Source organism: Pseudophryne corroboree, chromosome 6 (assembly GCF_028390025.1).
Source record: "Pseudophryne corroboree isolate aPseCor3 chromosome 6, aPseCor3.hap2, whole genome shotgun sequence".
Taxonomy (NCBI): Eukaryota; Metazoa; Chordata; class Amphibia; order Anura; family Myobatrachidae; genus Pseudophryne; species Pseudophryne corroboree.
The window spans coordinates 189658002-189675000 of NC_086449.1; the positions used below are offsets into that span (position 1 = coordinate 189658002).

Genomic DNA, 16999 nt, shown 5'->3' on the forward strand with positions numbered 1-16999 from the left:
GCTTGGGAGCAGTGCTTCGTCTCGGTCATGGGAAGATAACCTTGCAGATAGAATCTCCAAGGAGAGGGCGGAATCACGCAAGCAGCAATCGGAATGGGCTGCGGGATTCTCAGAGACGATGGAGAACTCCGTACAAGAGATTTTCTAAACAGGTTAACCGCCCACGCAGGTAGAAACAAATGTGCGCAGGGCAGCTAAAATACCTCTTCCTATTGTACCAAAGGAGGAGGAGGGTCTTACTGATACAGAGGAAGGTGAGTTGATTGAATTCAACCTAGACGTCGATTCTCCGGAAGAGGACACGGACATCTCTGGTCTTGATTCCTTAATTGACGCTGTAAAAGATACCCTAAACTTTAGGTAGAAGAAGTTAAGGAAGCAGAGGATTTTGAATGATTTGAATCCTAAAAACCGCGTTCAGCAGTGTTTCCCATTCCTAAATCCCTCCAATCTCAAATGGAGGAGGCTTGGAAACAACCTGAAAAACGCTTTCAACTTCAGAAAAGGTTTCAAGTAACTTATCCCCTACCTAAGGGTGTAATGGATAAGTGGGAGACTCCACCAGTAGTGGATACTTTCCTAGGAAGGTTGTCGAAGAAGACAATCTTACCGATGCCTAATGTACCGACTTTACAGGATGCTTCAGATCGTAAGGTTGACACAGTCACTTTTTGTAGCAGCAGGTGCAGCACAGAGACCTGCAATCGTCTGTGTTTGGGTCAAGGCCATGGGAGCATGGTCTGGCCATATTGTACAGGCTATTGAGGAAAATAGCTTAGACGAGATTACCCAACTAGCGGAACACATTTGAGAATGTGCTTCATACTTGTGTCAAGCCTCAAAGAATAGCATCGCGCATCTCTGCATCGGCTATATCGGCTAGACGGATTTTATGGCTCAGACTGGCAAGGAGACTCTGACACCAAGAAGGCGGTAGAATCCATCCCTTTTGGGGGTGAGATGCTTTTTGGTCCAGAATTGGACAAGTGGATTTCGCAGGCTACAGCAGGAACCTGCTGACAAGACCGTGGCATGAGGGCCTCCCAGCTCACCTGGGGTCTCCCTTCATGGGCGCACATTTGGAAGGTTTTCTGGACATCTGGGCCAACACCTCACCAGAACCTTGGATAAACAACATAATTTCCCAGAGGTACATACTGGATTCCAGCAGAGGCTTCACAGTCGTTTTTTTTACAACGGGATTGCCTCTGTGCCCTCAGAAAGCAAAAGCACTACTCGCAGCAATTCAACAATTACTATGGTCAGAGGTCATTATTTCAGTTCCCACCTTTCAGAGAGGAACGGGTTTCTATTCCAGTATTTCTCTAACGTCCTTGAGGATGCTGGGACTCCGTAAGGACCATGGGGAATAGACGGGCTCCGCAGGAGATAGGGCACTTTAAGAAAGCTTTGGACTCTGGGTGTGCACTGGCTCCTCCCTCTATGCCCCTCCTCCAGACCTCAGTTTTACACTGTGCCCAGAGCAGGATGGGTGCACTGCAGAGAGCTCTCCTGAGTTCTCTGCCTAAAAGCATTTTTGTGTGGATTTTTTCTCTACTTTTTCACAGGGACCACTGCTGGCAACAGGCTCCCTGCATCGAGGGAGAGAGGAGCAGACCTTCTTGTCTAAGATAGGCTCTGCTTCCTCGGCTATTGGACACCATTAGCTCCAGAGGGGGTGAACGCAGGTCTTACTGGGTGTCCACCCCCGGAGCCGTGCCGCTGTTCTCCCCACAGAGCTAGAAGACAGAAGTCGTCAGGCGGCAGAAGCCTTTAGCTTCACGGAGGTAACGCACAGCACTGCAGCTGTGCGTCATTGCTCCCATACACCTCACACACTCCGGTCACTGTAAGGGTGCAGGGCGCAGGGGGGGGCGCCCTGGGCAGCAATATAAACACCTCTTATGGCAAAAGACAATATACATGTACAGGTGGGCACTGTACATGTATATAAAAGAGCCCCCGCCATATTTTTGTAAGTTTGAGCGGGACAGAAGCCCGCCGCCGAGGGGGCGGGGATTCTCCCTCAGCACTCACCAGCGCCATTTTCTCTCCACAGCACCGCTGAGAGGAAGCTCCCCGGACTCTCCCCTGCTTACACACGGTGAAGGGGTGTTTAAAAGAGAGGGGGGGGGGGGCACATAATTGGCGGATAACATATATACAGCGCTGCTGGGGAAAAAACATTGTGTTGGTCTCCAGGATCATTGCGCTGGGGTGTGTGCTGGCATACTCTCTCTCTGTCTCTCCAAAGGGCCTTGACAGGGATACTGTCTTCAGGAAAGGGGTTCCCTGTGTGTGTGAAGTGTGTCGGTGACGAGAAAGGCTCGCTTAATGTGGGAGGGGGAGTGCTTGAATGTCATGTCGCCGTCGGCAACGCCGACACCGGAATGGGTGGATATGCTGAATGTCTTGAATGCAAATGTTAATCTATTGCATAAAAGGTTAGACAAGGCAGAAGCTAGGGATCAGTCAGGTAGCCAGTGCATGCCTGTCCCTGTGGCGCCAGGCCCTTCGGGGTCTCAGAAGTGCACCATATCCCAGATCGATGACACAGATACTGACTCTTGTGTCGACTATGAAGATGAAAAATTACAGCCGAAGGTGGCAAAAGGTATTCGGTACATGATTATTGCCATTAAAGAGGTTTTGCATATTACTGAAGAATCCCCGGTCCCTGACACGAGGGTACACATGTATAAAGGGAAAAAGCCTGAAGTCACCTTTCCATCCTCATTTGAACTAAGTGAATTGTGCGAAAAGGCTTGGGAATCTCCGGATAGGAGACCACAAGTTCCCAAAAGGATTCTTATGGCGTATCCTTTTCCACAAACTGATAGGATACGCTGGGAATCTTCGCCTAAAGTAGACAAGGCGCTGACACGCTTGTCCAAAAAGGTGGCACTGCCTTCTCAGGATATGGCTTCCCTCAAGGAACCTGCTGACCGCAGGCAGGAAATTAGCTTGAAGCACATTTACACTCATTCAGGTACTATTGCTAGACCGGCTATGGCGTCGGCCTGGGTTTGTAGTGCGGTTGTGGCATGGGCAGATTCCTTATCTACGGAGATTGACACCTTAGATAGGGATGCTATTCAAATGACCATAGAGCAGATCAGAGATGCTGCCTTGTATATGAGAGATGCTCAGAGAGACATTTGTTTATTAAGCTCCAGAATAAATGCTATGTCTATTTCTGCTAGGCGACTCTTGTGGACCCGACAGTGGACGGGAGATGCCGATTCAAAGCGGCATATGGAGTCCTTGCCTTACAAAGGGGAGGCGTTGTTTGGAGACGGCCTCTCGAACCTTGTCTCTACGGCTGGTAAGTCGAATTTCTTACCTTATGTCCCCCCGCATCATACAAAAAAGGCACCTCATTATCAAATGCAGTCCTTTCGTTCCAATAAAAACAAAAAGGTACGGGGATCGTCCTTTGTTGCCAGAGGGAAAGGTAGGGAAAAGAAGCTGCATACAGCTAGTTCCCAAGAACAAAAGTCCTCCCCTGCCTCTGCAAAGTCCACCGCATGACGCTGGGGCTTCCCGGGGGGAGGCAGATCTAGTGGGGGCTCGTCTTCGGTTTTTCAGCCACGTCTGGGTTCACTCGCAGGTGGATCCCTGGGCATTAGAGATTGTTTCTCAGGGATATAGGCTGGAATTCGAAGACTTGCCTGCTCGACGGTTTTTCAAATCTGCTCTGCCGGCTTCCCCGTCAGAGAGGGAGCTAGTGTTGGCGGCAATCCAAAAATTGTATATTCAACAGGTGATTGTCACAGTTCCTCATCTCCAGCAAGGAGAGGGATATTACTCAACCCGGTTCAGTCAGACCCATTTTAAACCTAAAATCTCTGAACCTGTACTTGAAGAGGTTCAAGTTCAAGATGGAATCACTCAGGGCGGTCATCGCCAGCCTGGAGGGGGGGGATTGGATGGTGTCCCTGGACATAAAGGATGCATACCTTCATGTTCCGATATTCCCCCCTCATCAGGCGTTCCTGAGATTTGCAGTGCAGGACTGTCACTACCAATTTCAGACGTTGCCGTTTGGGCTTTCCACGGCCCAGAGTATTTTCACCAAGGTAATGGCGGAAATGATGGTGCTCCTGCGCAGGCAGGGGGTCACAATTATCCCATACTTGGACGATCTCCTCATACAGGCGAGATCTTGGGAGAAGTTGCTGGACCGTGTGTCTCTGTCCATGAAGACGTTGCAGATACACGGCTGGATTCTCAATATACCGAAGTCCCAGCTAGTCCCTACAACGCGTCTGACCTTTTTGGGGCTGATTCTAGACACAGACCAGAAAAAGGTTTTTCTTCCGATCAAAAAGGTTCAGGAGCTCATAGCCATGGTCAGGAACCTCTTAAAACCAAAAAAGGTTTCAGTGCATCATTGCACGCGGGTCCTGGGGAAGATGGTGGCTTCATAGGAGGCCATCCCTTTCGGCAGGGTCCATGCGAGGATCTTTCAATGGGACCTCTTGGACAAGTGGTCCGGGTCCCATTTACGAATGCATCAAATGATCACCCTGTCTCCCAGGACCAGGGTATCTCTCCTGTGGCGGCTGAACAGTGCTCACCTGCTAGAGGGTCGCAGATTCGGCATTCAGGACTGGGTCCTGGTGACCACGGACGCAAGCCTCCGAGGCTGGGGAGCAGTAACACTGGGAAGAAATTTCCAAGGTCTCTGGTCAAACCTAGAGACTTGTCTCCACATCAACGTTCTGGAGTTGAGGGCCATATACAACGCCCTGTGTCAAGCGTCGGACAACGTCACGGCAGTGGCTCATATAAACCGGCAAGGCGGAACAAGGAGCAGAGTGGCCATGGCAGAAGCGACCAGGATTCTACGCTGGGCGGAAGGCCATGTAAGCGCACTATCAGCAGTGTTCATCCCGGTGGTGGACAACTAGGAGGCGGACTTCCTCAGCAGGCACGACCTGCATCCGGGAGAGTGGGGACTTCATCAAGAAGTCTTCGCACAGATCACGGATCGATGGGGACTGCCTCAAATCGACATGATGGCATCCCGTCTCAACAAAAAGCTAAAGCGGTATTGCGCCAGGTCAAGGGACCCTCAGGTGGTAGCGGTGGACGCTCTGGAGACACCTTGGGTGTTCAGATCGGTCTATGTGTTTCCTCCTCTTCCTCTCATACCCAAAGTGTTGAGAATAATAAGAATGAGCAGGGTCAGAACAATCCTCATTGTTCCAGATTGGCCACGGAGGACTTGGTATCCGGAACTGCAAGAGTTGCTCACAGAAGATCCGTGGCCTCTTCCTCTAAGGCAGGACCTGCTGCGGCAGGGGCCCTGTCTGTTCCAAGACTTACCGCGGCTGCGTTTGACGGCATGGCGGTTGAACGCCGGATCATAGCGGAAAAAGGGATTCCGGAGGAGGTCATTCCTACCCTGATCAAGGCTAGGAAAGACGTGACGTTAAAACATTATCACCGTATATGGCGGAAATATGTTTCTTGGTGTGAGGCCAGAGCTGCTCCTACGCAGGAGTTCCATTTGGGCTGTCTGCTTCACTTCCTTCAAACAGGAGTGACTTTGGGCCTAAAATTAGGGTCCATAAAGGTCCAAATTTCGGCCTTATCCATTTTCTTTCAAAGAGAATTAGCCTCTCTTCCTGAAGTACAGACTTTTGTGAAGGGGGTGCTGCATATTCAGCCTCCCTTTGTGCCTCCGGTGGCGCCTTGGGATCTTAACGTTGTGTTACGTTTCCTCAAGTCACCTTGGTTTGAACCACTCAAAACTGTGGAGTTGAAATACCTCACGTGGAAAGTGGTCATGTTGCTGGCATTAGCTTCGGCTAGACGTGTTTCAGAATTGGCGGCTTTATCACATAAAAGCCCATACTTGGTTTTTCACGTGGATAGGGCAGAGTTGAGGACTTGTCCTCAATTTCTGCCAAAGGTGGTCTCATCTTTTCATATGAACCAACCTATTGTCGTGCCTGTGGCTACACGGGACTTGGAGGATTCCGAGTCCCTGGATGTGGTCAGGGCTTTGAAGATTTATGTGACCAGAACGGCTAGAATCAGGAAGACTGAAGCTCTGTTTGTTCTGTATGCGGCCAACAAGGTTGGCGCTCCTGCTTCAAAGCAGACTATTGCTCGCTGGATCTGTAACACGATTCAGCAGGCGCATTCTACGGCAGGATTGCCGATACCGTAATCGGTTAAGGCCCATTCCACTAGGAAAGTGGGCTCTTCTTGGGCGGCTGCCCGAGGGGTCTCGGCATTACAGTTGTGACGAGCAGCTACTTGGTCGGGGTCTAACACCTTTGCAAAGTTCTATTAGTTTGATACCCTGGCTGAGGAGGACCGCCCGTTTGCTCAATCTGTGCTGCAGAGTCATCCGCACTCTCCCGCCCGTTTGGGAGCTTTGGTATAATCCCCATGGTCCTTACGGAGTCCCAGCATCCTCAAAGACGTTAGTTAGATTTACAAAAATCCTTCCTTGTACTGTCCATCTACTCTGGGCACAGTTTCCCTAACTGAGGTCTGGAGGAGGGGCATAGAGGGAGGAGCCAGTGCACACCCAGAGTCCAAAGCTTTCTTAAAGTGCCCTATGTCCTGCGGAGCCCGTCTGTTCCCCATGGTCCTTACGGAGTCCCAGCATCCTCTACGGACTACGAGAAATAGATTTACCGGTAAGTAAAATCTTATTTTTTGTCGTGCCAAAGCCAGACGGGACGGTCAGACCGATACTCAATTTAAAAGTTTTAAACCAGTTTCTACGGGTCTACAAATTTAAGATGGAATCAATCCAGTCGGTCATTGCAGGCTTAGAACAAGGCGAGTTCATGGTATCCATGGACATATAGGATGCATATCTGCATATCCCAATCGGGACTCCTCACCAGGCTAACTTAAGGTTCGCTCTGGTGACGGATCACTACCAATACAGGGCCTTGCCGTTCGGTCTATTGTCAGCCCCAGGAATCTTTACGAAGATCATGGCAATCATGTTTGCAGGATTGAGACTGTTGGGGGTCACAATTATACCTTATCTAGAAGATCTACTGATCAAAGCAATCATCTCAGGAAGAGCTGATCAATTGTGTTCAGACATCTCATCAATTTTTCATTCAACATGGGTGGATTGTCAATTTCCAGAAATCCAACCTCATGCCAACTCAACGGATTCGATTCCTCTGTCTCATCTTGGACACTACAATTGGGAGTATTCCTACCAGAGAACAAGGTACAGGACCTACAGTGGTGGTGGCTCAGGTACTGAGGACACACACGGTTTCTCTACACCTCTGTATGCAACTTCTCGGGAAGATGGTGGCGTCGTTCGAAGCTCTTCAGTAAGGCAGACTTCATTCTCGACCATTCCAGATGAACCTCATTGCTCAGGGAGCAGGTTCGCACTGGCTTCTATATCGAAGAATCCGACTTCCACCGCGTGTACGAACCTCTTTAATTTGATGGTCGTTGCACAGGAATCTCGCATTAGGCACGATATTCGGCATTTGGGATTTGAGGATCCTGACAACGGACGCCAGTCTTATAGGCCCTACACACTGGCCGATTTTTTGAAAGATATGAACGATCTCGTTCATAAATGAACGAGAACTCGTTCATATCTTTCAGTGTGGAGGCTCCAGCGATGAACGATGCGCGTCCCCGCGCTCGTTCATCGCTGGTCCCCCGTCGGCTGTACATGCAGGCCAATATGGACGATCTCGTCCATATTTGCCTGCACTTCAATGCAGCCGGGTGATGGGGAGAGTGAAGAAACTTCACTCCCCCCGTCACTGCCCCCCCGCCGCCGGGTCGCTCGTCGGCCGTATCCGCCGTCGGGCAGCTCGGCGGCGGGTCGGCCAGTGTGTAGGGCCCCTTAGAGGTTGGGGTGCCGTCTTAGAGGAACATCAGTTTCAGGGCAGATGGAAGTTGCTGATGAGCAACCTACCTATTAACATTCTCGACCTAAGAGCAGCTTACTTTGCGCTTCTCTTAGCCGAAGACCTAGTCATGGGTCAACACTTAAAGATACAATCAGACAATGTCACGGCGGCGACATACATAAACCGTCGAGGAACAAAGAGCAGGATGGCGTTAAAGGAAGCCACAAAGATCTTGTTGTGGGCAGAAGGGCAAATCATCATCATCCCGGCAGTGTTCGTTCCAGGTGTGGAAAACTGGAAAGCAGATTATCTCAGTCGCCAGGACATGCATCCGGGAGAGTGGTTCCTACATGCACGGATTTTCGACATGGTGGTGAGGAGATGGGGTCTACCTCAAGTGGACATAATGGCATCTCGGCAAAACCATCAGCTGCCCAGATATGTGTCCAGAGCAAGAGATCCAGCAGTAGAAGGAGTGGACACATTGACACTTCCTTGGTGTTACAGGAGGGTTTGAATTTTTCCACCTTTCCCCCTCATACCCAGGGTTCTGAAACCGTTAAAACGAGAACGAGTGTGGGCGATTCTAATCGCTCCATATTGGCCCTGCACGAGTTGGTACTCAGACCTGCGAGGGTTACTAGCGGAAGATCCTTGGCGATTACCTCAGAGAGAGAACCTGCTATCTCAGGGGCCGTTCCACAAACCTGAACAGGCTGTGTTTAACGGCGTGGCTATTGAAACCCGGATCTTAAGAAGCCAAGGGATACCAAGAACGGCCATTCCTACGATGATTGCCACTAGGAAGCCGGTCACAGCCATGCACTACTACAGAATTTGGAAGAGGTACATGGACTGGTGTCAAGAACGTGGGTGAGATTCGACGAACTTCCACTTATCCAGACTTCTACTCTTCCTTCAGGCTGGTCTAGATGTAGGCCTGAGGCTGGGCTCTCTGAGGGTTCAAATTGCGGCTCTCTCCATCATATTTCAACAGCAGTTAGCATCCTTGACAGAGGTTCAAACCTTTTTGCAGGGGGTTCTGAGGATACAACCCCCTTTTTCGTCCTCCTACTGCACCATGGAACTTAAATTTGGTGTTGGACTTTTGAGCCGTTGGCAAGAACTGATCTGAAATATCTCTCTTGGAAGGTCACATTATTGCTTGCCTTGGCTTCGGCCAGGCGGGTTTCTGAGTTGGGAGCTTTATCGTGTAAGAGCCCTTTTTAATTTCACGATGATAGGGCAGAACTCTGTACAAGAGCAGATTTCCTTCCTAAGGTTGTTTCGGGGTTTCATGTAAACCAGCCAATTGTGGTCCCATCTTTCCAGGGTCTCACAGATGGGGACGTGTCCTTGGATGTTGTCCGAGCTTTAAGGGTATATGTACAAGTTACGTCGTCCTTCAGAAAGTCGGACCATTTGTTTGTTCTTTATGATGGGCCTAAGAAGGGTTGGCCAGCTTCTACGCAGTCTTTGTCTAGATGGATTAGACTGGCCATTCGGCAAGCTTATATTTCCTGTGGCAAACAGGTTCCTGTTCAGACGGGTGCTCATACCACCCGTTCAGTGGGTGCCTCATGGGCGGCTGCCAGAGGCGCTTCCACTACTCAACTTTGCAGAGCGGCGACGTGATCCTCAGCCCACACGTTCGCGAAATTTTACAAGTTTGATACCTTTGCGTCCGGTGACTCTTAAGTTCGGACGTTTAGTTTTGCGGGCCACCTACAGCACTCCCTCCCTGGGGGATAACTTTGGGACGTCCCCTACTGTATAGGACTCCAGTGTCCCCTAGTGGATGAAAGAGAAAAGAGGATTTTGGTACTTACCGATAAATCCATTTCTCTGAATCCTCTAGGGGACACTGGACGCCCGCCTCAGTGCTGTCGGCCTGCTGTGTTCATAGTTCTTCTTCAAACAGTTCATACAAACAGCGTTACTTTTTCGGTTAAAGAAGGTTCTTGGCTGCTGTTTGATATGTTGTACGGTTCGGTTCCTCGCCATGTGCTATATTATCATGTCCTATTCTCTCAGTCAAATTTTCCAAACTGAGGGAGGAGGGATGTGAAGGGGGAGGAGCCGGCTGTGCAGACAATGCTAATTTTAGATTGTGCCACACCTCCGGTTGCAAGCTTCACACCCCTACTGTATAGGACTCCAGTGTCCCCTAGAGGATTCAGAGAAATGTACCAAAATCCTCTTTTCTTCGTTCCTCTGTGCTATGTCTTGTCTGTGGATGTTTTGGCAGTAGGAAGAATAATGCTTTGTAGCTGTTAAAATAAAATGTATGGGCTATAGCAGTGATGGCTAGCCTTGACACTCCAGCTGTTGTTGAACTACACAACCCAGCATGCCCTGCTACAGTTTTACTATTTGGCCTTGCTAAAACTGATGCAGGGCATGCTGGGATGTATAGTTCAACAACAGCTGGAGTGTCGAGGTTAGCCATCACTCGGCTATACTGTCTTTAAATACTGGTCCTGTACAAATGTCTCACAACCTCCATATACAATGATCTTTTGGAAACTGTAAAACCCATGAGACAGTTCTATAGATAGAAGTACAATACAGTATGCTAGATTAGCGTTTTTGTTGGTGCACACCATAACTAAACCAAGAGAGAAAGGGATGGAACTGAGCGCTCATGTACCTCTTGTCCATGTCTGCATTCAGTTGCTGCTTCATGATTTGCAGCAACTAAAATTGATGAGCGGGTGTACTTAACAGTCAGAACAACAGAATGAACAGTAGAGAAATCTAAGTCAAATCAATATTTGTTGTGACCACCCTTTGCCTTCAAAACATCCTCAGTTCTTCTAGGTACACTTGCACAAAGTCAGGGTTTTTGTAGTAGTATAGTGTATGAGTAACCAGTCATACCAATCATTTGATAATGATCATTTTCATATGTAGATTGAAACAGTCATTAACTGAAACAGAAACAACTGTGTAGGAGGCTTAAAACAACTGGGTGACTGGCAACCAAGCTGTGCTACAAAGGTGAGGTTGTAGAAGACCGTTTCATGTCACATGTCATACACCATGGCAAGACTAAGCACAGCAACAAGACAAATGGAAGTTATACTGCATCAGCAAGGTCTCTCCAGGCAACGATTTCAAAGCAGACTGGGATTTTAAGATGTGCTGTTCAAGCTCTTTTAAAGAAACTGGCAACATTGAGGACCGTAGACGCAGTGGTCGGCCAAGGAAACTTAGTACATCAGATGAAAGACACATCCTTATCTTCCTTTGAAATCGGAAGATGTCCAGCTGTGCCATCAGCTCAGAACTGGCAGAAGCCAGTGAGACTCTGATACACCCATCTACTGTTTGGAGAAGTCTGGCCAGAAGTGATCTTCATGGAAGAATTGTGGCCAAAAAGCCATGCCTTCGATGTGGAAACAAGGCCAAGCGACTTAACTATGCTCAAAAACATACTGGGTGCAGAAAAATGGCAGCAGGTGCTCTGGGCTTATGAGTCCAAATTTTAAGAAAATAAGATAAATGACATACTAAAATGTTTTCTTTGGATGATGTTACAGTACTGCCTGTGTTAAAGTACTTTTAGTATGTCTTGTCATCACACTGAAAAATAACTCTCTCTCTCTTCAGGATAACTGGGATGATGAGGAGGACACAGAAAACAAACAAGAGGCTCAGAAGTTAGGTAAGGAATAGGGAATATTGTGTTATTGTAGACATGGCGGATTGACAGATCAGCAGGCACCTGTCTAGCAACATGGATGCTGGATTATATGTTGGTAACCAACTTTTGGAGCTGTACAATTAGAGGAGAGCACTTCATAGCTTTGTCGAAGTAAAGACTATAGTAGCATAATGATTGCAGACTTTACAGTGGAGCACTTTATTGATTGTCAGTGGTAAGGTTGGTAAGAAATGTTTTTTTTTAATTTTTTATTTCTCTGACGTCCTAGTGGATGCTGGGGACTCCGTCAGGACCATGGGGAATAGCGGCTCCGCAGGAGACAGGGCACAAAATTTAAAAGTTTGACCACTAGGTGGTGTGTACTGGCTCCTCCCCCTATGACCCTCCTCCAAGCCTCAGTTAGGTTTTTGTGCCCGTCCGAGCAGGGTGCAATCTAGGTGGCTCTCATAAAGAGCTGCTTAGAGTAAAAGTTTTGATAGTTTTATTATTTTCAGTGAGTCCTGCTGGCAACAGGCTCACTGCAACGAGGGACCTAGGGGAGAAGAAGTGAACTCACCTGCGTGCAGGATGGATTTGCTTCTTAGGCTACTGGACACTAGCTCCAGAGGGACGATCACAGGTACAGCCTGGATGGGTCACCGGAGCCGCGCCGCCGACCCCCTTGCAGATGCCGAAGTAAGAAGAGGTCCAGAAACCGGCGGCTGAAGGCTTTTCAGTCTTCATGAGGTAGCGCACAGCACTGCAGCTGTGCGCCATTGCGCTCAGGCACACTTCACACCGGCGGTCACTGAGGGTGCAGGGCGCTGGGGGGGGCGCCCTGGGCAGCAATGTTAATACCTTTCTGGCTAAAAAGAATACATCACATATAGTCCATGAGGATATATGGATGTATTTCACCCCTGCCAGGTCTCAGAAAAACCGGGAGAAGAGCCTGCCGGAATAGGGGGCGGGGCCTATCTCCTCAGCACACAGCGCCATTTTCCTACACAGCTCCGCTGCTAGGAAGGCTCCCAGGCTCTCCCCTGCACTGCACTACAGAAACAGGGTAAAAAACAGAGGGGGGGCATTTTTTGGCGATATTATATATATTTAAGCAGCTATAAGGAAACAACACTTATATAAGGTTGTTCCTATATAATTATAGCGCTTGGTGTGTGCTGGCAAACTCTCCCTCTGTCTCCCCAAAGGGCTAGTGGGGTCCTGTCTTCTATCAGAGCATTCCCTGTGTGTCGGTACGTGTGTGTCGACATGTATGAGGACGATGTTGGTGTGGAGGCGGAGCAATTGCCGGTAATGGTGATGTCACCCCCTAGGGAGTCGACACCGGAATGGATGGCTTTGTTTATGGAATTACGTGATAATGTCAGCACGCTGCAAAAGTCGGTTGACGACATGAGACGACCGGCAAACCAGTTAGTACCTGTACAGGCGTCTCAAACACCGTCAGGGGCTGTAAAACGCCCTTTGCCTCAGTCGGTCGACACAGACCCAGACACGGACACCGAATCTAGTGTCGACGGTGAAGAAACGAACGTATTTTCCAGTAGGGCCACACGTTATATGATCACGGCAATGAAGGAGGCTTTGCATATCTCTGATACTGCAAGTACCACAAAAAGGGGTATTATGTGGGGTCTGAAAAAACTACCTGTAGTTTCTCTAACGTCCTAGTGGATGCTGGGAACTCCGTAAGGACCATGGGGAATAGCGGGCTCCGAAGGAGGCTGGGCACTCTAGAAAGATCTTAGACTACCTGGTGTGCACTGGCTCCTCCCACTATGACCCTCCTCCAAGCCTCAGTTAGATTTCGTGCCCGGCCGAGGTTGGATGCACACTAGGGGCTCTCCTGAGCTCTTAGAAAGTTATAGTCTTAGAATTTGTTCTTTTCAGTGAGACCTGCTGGCAACAGGCTCACTGCAGCGAGGGACTAAGGGGAGAAGAAGCGAACTCGCCTGCTTGCAGCCGGATTGGGCTTCTTAGGCTACTGGACACCATTAGCTCCAGAGGGATCGACCGCAGGCTCAGCCTTGATGTTCGGTCCCGGAGCCGCGCCGCCGTCCCCCTTACAGAGCCAGAAGCAAGAAGATGGTCCGGAAAATCGGCGGCATGAAGACTCAGTCTTCACCAAGGTAGCGCACAGCACTGCAGCTGTGCGCCATTGCTCCTCTCACACACTTCATACTCCGGTCACTGAGGGTGCAGGGCGCTGGGGGGGGGCGCCCTGAGGCAGCAATAAAAACACCTTGGCTGGCAAAAATACCTCAATATATAGCCCCAGGGGCTCTATATGAGGTAAATACCCCTGCCAGAAGTCCATAAAAAACGGGAGAATAGGCCGTGAAAAAGGGGCGGAGCCTATCTCCTCAGCACACTGGCGCCATTTTCCCTCACAGCTCCGTTGGAGGGAAGCTCCCTGGCTCTCCCCTGCAGTCTACAAGGGTTAAAAAAAGAGAGAGGGGGCACTAAATTTAGGCGCAGTATACATTATATATATATATAGATATAAAGCTATAGGGGACATAACTCCGTTAGTCCCTGCAGTATATAGCGCTCTGGTGTGTGCTGGCATACTCTCACTCTGTCCCCCCAAAGGGCTTTTGTGGGTCCTGTCCTCGTTTAGAGCATTCCCTGTGTGTCTGCGGTGTGTCGGTACGACTGTGTCGACATGTTGAATGAGGAGGCTTATATGGTGACGGAACAGAGGCCGATATATGTGATGTCGCCCCCTGTGGGGCCGACACCAGAGTGGATAGAGAGGTAAAAGGTATTAACCGACAGTGTCAACTCCTTACATAAAAGGGTGGATGACGTAACAGCTGTGGGACAGCCGGCTTCGCAGCCCGCGTCTGCCCAGGCGTCTCAAAGGCCATCAGGGGCTCAAAAACGCCCGCTCTCTCAGATGGCAGACACAGATGTCGACACGGAGTCTGACTCCAGTGTCGACAAGGTGGAGACATATACACAATCCAATCCTTGACTTGATCCCGGCAATAAAAAATGTGTTATACATTTCTGACTTTAACCTCTATAAATGGGTTTTAGGTTTGGGGAGAAAAAACAGGCAGTGTTTTGTTCCCCCATCAGATGAATAAATGAAGTGTGTGAAAAGCGTGGGTTCCCCCGTTAAGAAACTGGTAATTTATAAAAAGTTACTGATGGCGTACCCTTTCCCGCCAGGAGGATAAGTTACGCTGGGAGATATCCCCTAGGGTGGATAAGGCGCTCACACGTTTGTCAAAAAAGGTGGCACTGCCGTCTTAGGATACGGCCACTTTAATAGGTACCTGTTGATAAAAAAACAGGAGGCTATCCTGAAGTCTGTATTTACACACTCAGGTACTAGACTGAGACCTGCAGATAGTGCTGCTGCAGCGTGGTTGGTGACCCTGTCAAACAGGGATAATAGTTGGCAAACATAAAAACATATTAAAGACGTTGTCTTATATATGGGGGATGCACAGAGGGATATTTTGCCGGCTGGCATCCAAAATAAATGTAATGTCCATTCTGTCAGGAGGGTATTAGAGACCTGTCACTGGACAGGTGATGCTGACTTAAAAAGCGCATAGAGAGCCTTATAAGAGTGAGGAATTATTTGGGGATGGTCTCTGGGACCTCGTATCCACAGCAACTGCTGGGAAGAAATAATTTTACCTCAGGTTTCCTCACAGAAAAAGGTACAGTCCTTTCGGCTTCAGAAAAGCAAGCGGGTCAAATGGCGCTTCCTTTCTGTACAGAGACAAGGGTAGAGGGAAAAAGCTGCACCAGTCAGCCTGTTCCCAGAATCAAGATTCTTCCCCCGCCTCCTGTGAGTACACACCATGACGCGGGTGCTCCACAGGTGTAGCCAGGTACGGTGGGGGGCCGCCTCAAAAATTTCAGCAATTAGTGGGCTCGCTCACAGGTGGATCCCTGTTTCTTCCAAGTAGTATTTCAGGGGTACAAGCTGGAATTAGAGATGTCTCCCCCCAGCCGTTTCCTAAAATATGCCTTGCTGACAACTCCCTCAAGCAGGGAGGCTGTGCTAGAGGCAATTAATAAGCGGTATTCCCAGCAGGTAATACTCAAGGTGCCCCTACTTCAACAAGGACGGGGTTACTATTCCACACGGGTTGGGGTACCGAAACCGCATGGTTCGGTGTGACCCATTTTATATTTAAAATCCTTGAACATAAAAAAAAATTCAAGTTCAAGATGGAATCGCTCAGGGCGGTTATTGCAAGCCTGGACGAGGGGGATTACATGGTATCCCGGGACATCAAGGATGCTTACCTGCATGTCCCCATTTACCATCCTCGCCAGGAGTACCTCAGATTTGTGGTACAGGATTACCATTACCAAGTCCAGACACTGCCGTTTGGACTGTACATGGCACAGAGGGTGTTTTATCAAGGTAATGGCCGAAATGATGATACTCCTTCAAAAAAAAGGGAGTTGTAATTATCCCGTAATTGGACCATCTCGTTATAAGGGCGAGGTCCAAGGAGCAGTTGGTAGTCGGGGTAGCACTATTTTGGAAAGTGCTACAACAGCATAGGTGGATTCTAAACAGTCCAAAGTCACAGCTGGTTCCTATGACACGTCTACTGTTCCTGGGGATGGTTCTGGACATAAACCAGAAATAGTGTTTCTCCCGGAGGAGAAAGCCAAGGAGTTGTCATCTCTAGTCAGAGACCTCCTGAAACCAAAATAGGTAGCGGTGCATCATTGCACGCGAGTCCTGGGAAAAATGGTAGCTTCTTACGAAGCAATCCCATTAGGCAGGTTCCATACAAGAACTTTTCAGAGGGACCTGTTGGACAAGTGGTCCGGATCGCATCTTCCGATGCATAGGCTGATAACCCTGTCTCCAAGGACCAGGGTATCTCTACTGTGGTGGCTGCAGAGTGCCCATCTTCAAGAGGGCCGCAGGTTCGGCATACAGGACTAGGTCCTAGTGACCATGGATTCCAGCCTTTGAGGCTGGGGGGCAGTCACATAGGGAAGAAACTTCCAGGGACTTTGGTCAAGTCAGGTTATTTCCCTACACATAAATATTCTGGATCTGAGGGCCATTTACAATGCCCTGAGGCCAGCAAGGCCTCTGCTTCAAAACCAGCCGGTACTGATCCAATCAGACAACATCACGGCAGTCGCCCATGTAATCAACAGGGCGGCACAAAAAGCAGGATGGCGATGGCAGAAGCCACAAGGATTCTCCGATAGGCGGAAAATCATGTGTTAGCACTGTCAGCAGTGTTCATTCCCGGAGTGGACAACTGGGAAGCAGATCTTCTCAACAGACACGACCTCCACCCGGGAGAATGGGGACTTCCTCCAGAAGTCTTCCAATAGGATTGCACACCATTGGGAAAGGCCACAGGTGGACATGATGGCGTCCCGCCTTAACAAAAAGCTATAAAAGATATTGCTCCAGGTCAAGGGACCCTCAGGCGATGGCTATGGACGCTCTGGTAACACCGTGGGTGTA

The 16999-nt window shown here is 49.3% G+C and overlaps 1 protein-coding gene across 1 annotated transcript in view; it reads left to right on the top strand.

Annotated features, from left to right (window-relative positions):
- Positions 1-16999, top strand: part of EIF3J (eukaryotic translation initiation factor 3 subunit J) — a 47323-nt gene that overhangs the window by 15314 nt on the left and 15010 nt on the right. Inside the window, exon 3 of the mRNA XM_063925488.1 lies at positions 11475-11529. Within this exon, the coding sequence (XP_063781558.1) occupies positions 11475-11529 (55 nt within the window). The remainder of the gene's footprint in view (positions 1-11474; positions 11530-16999) is intronic.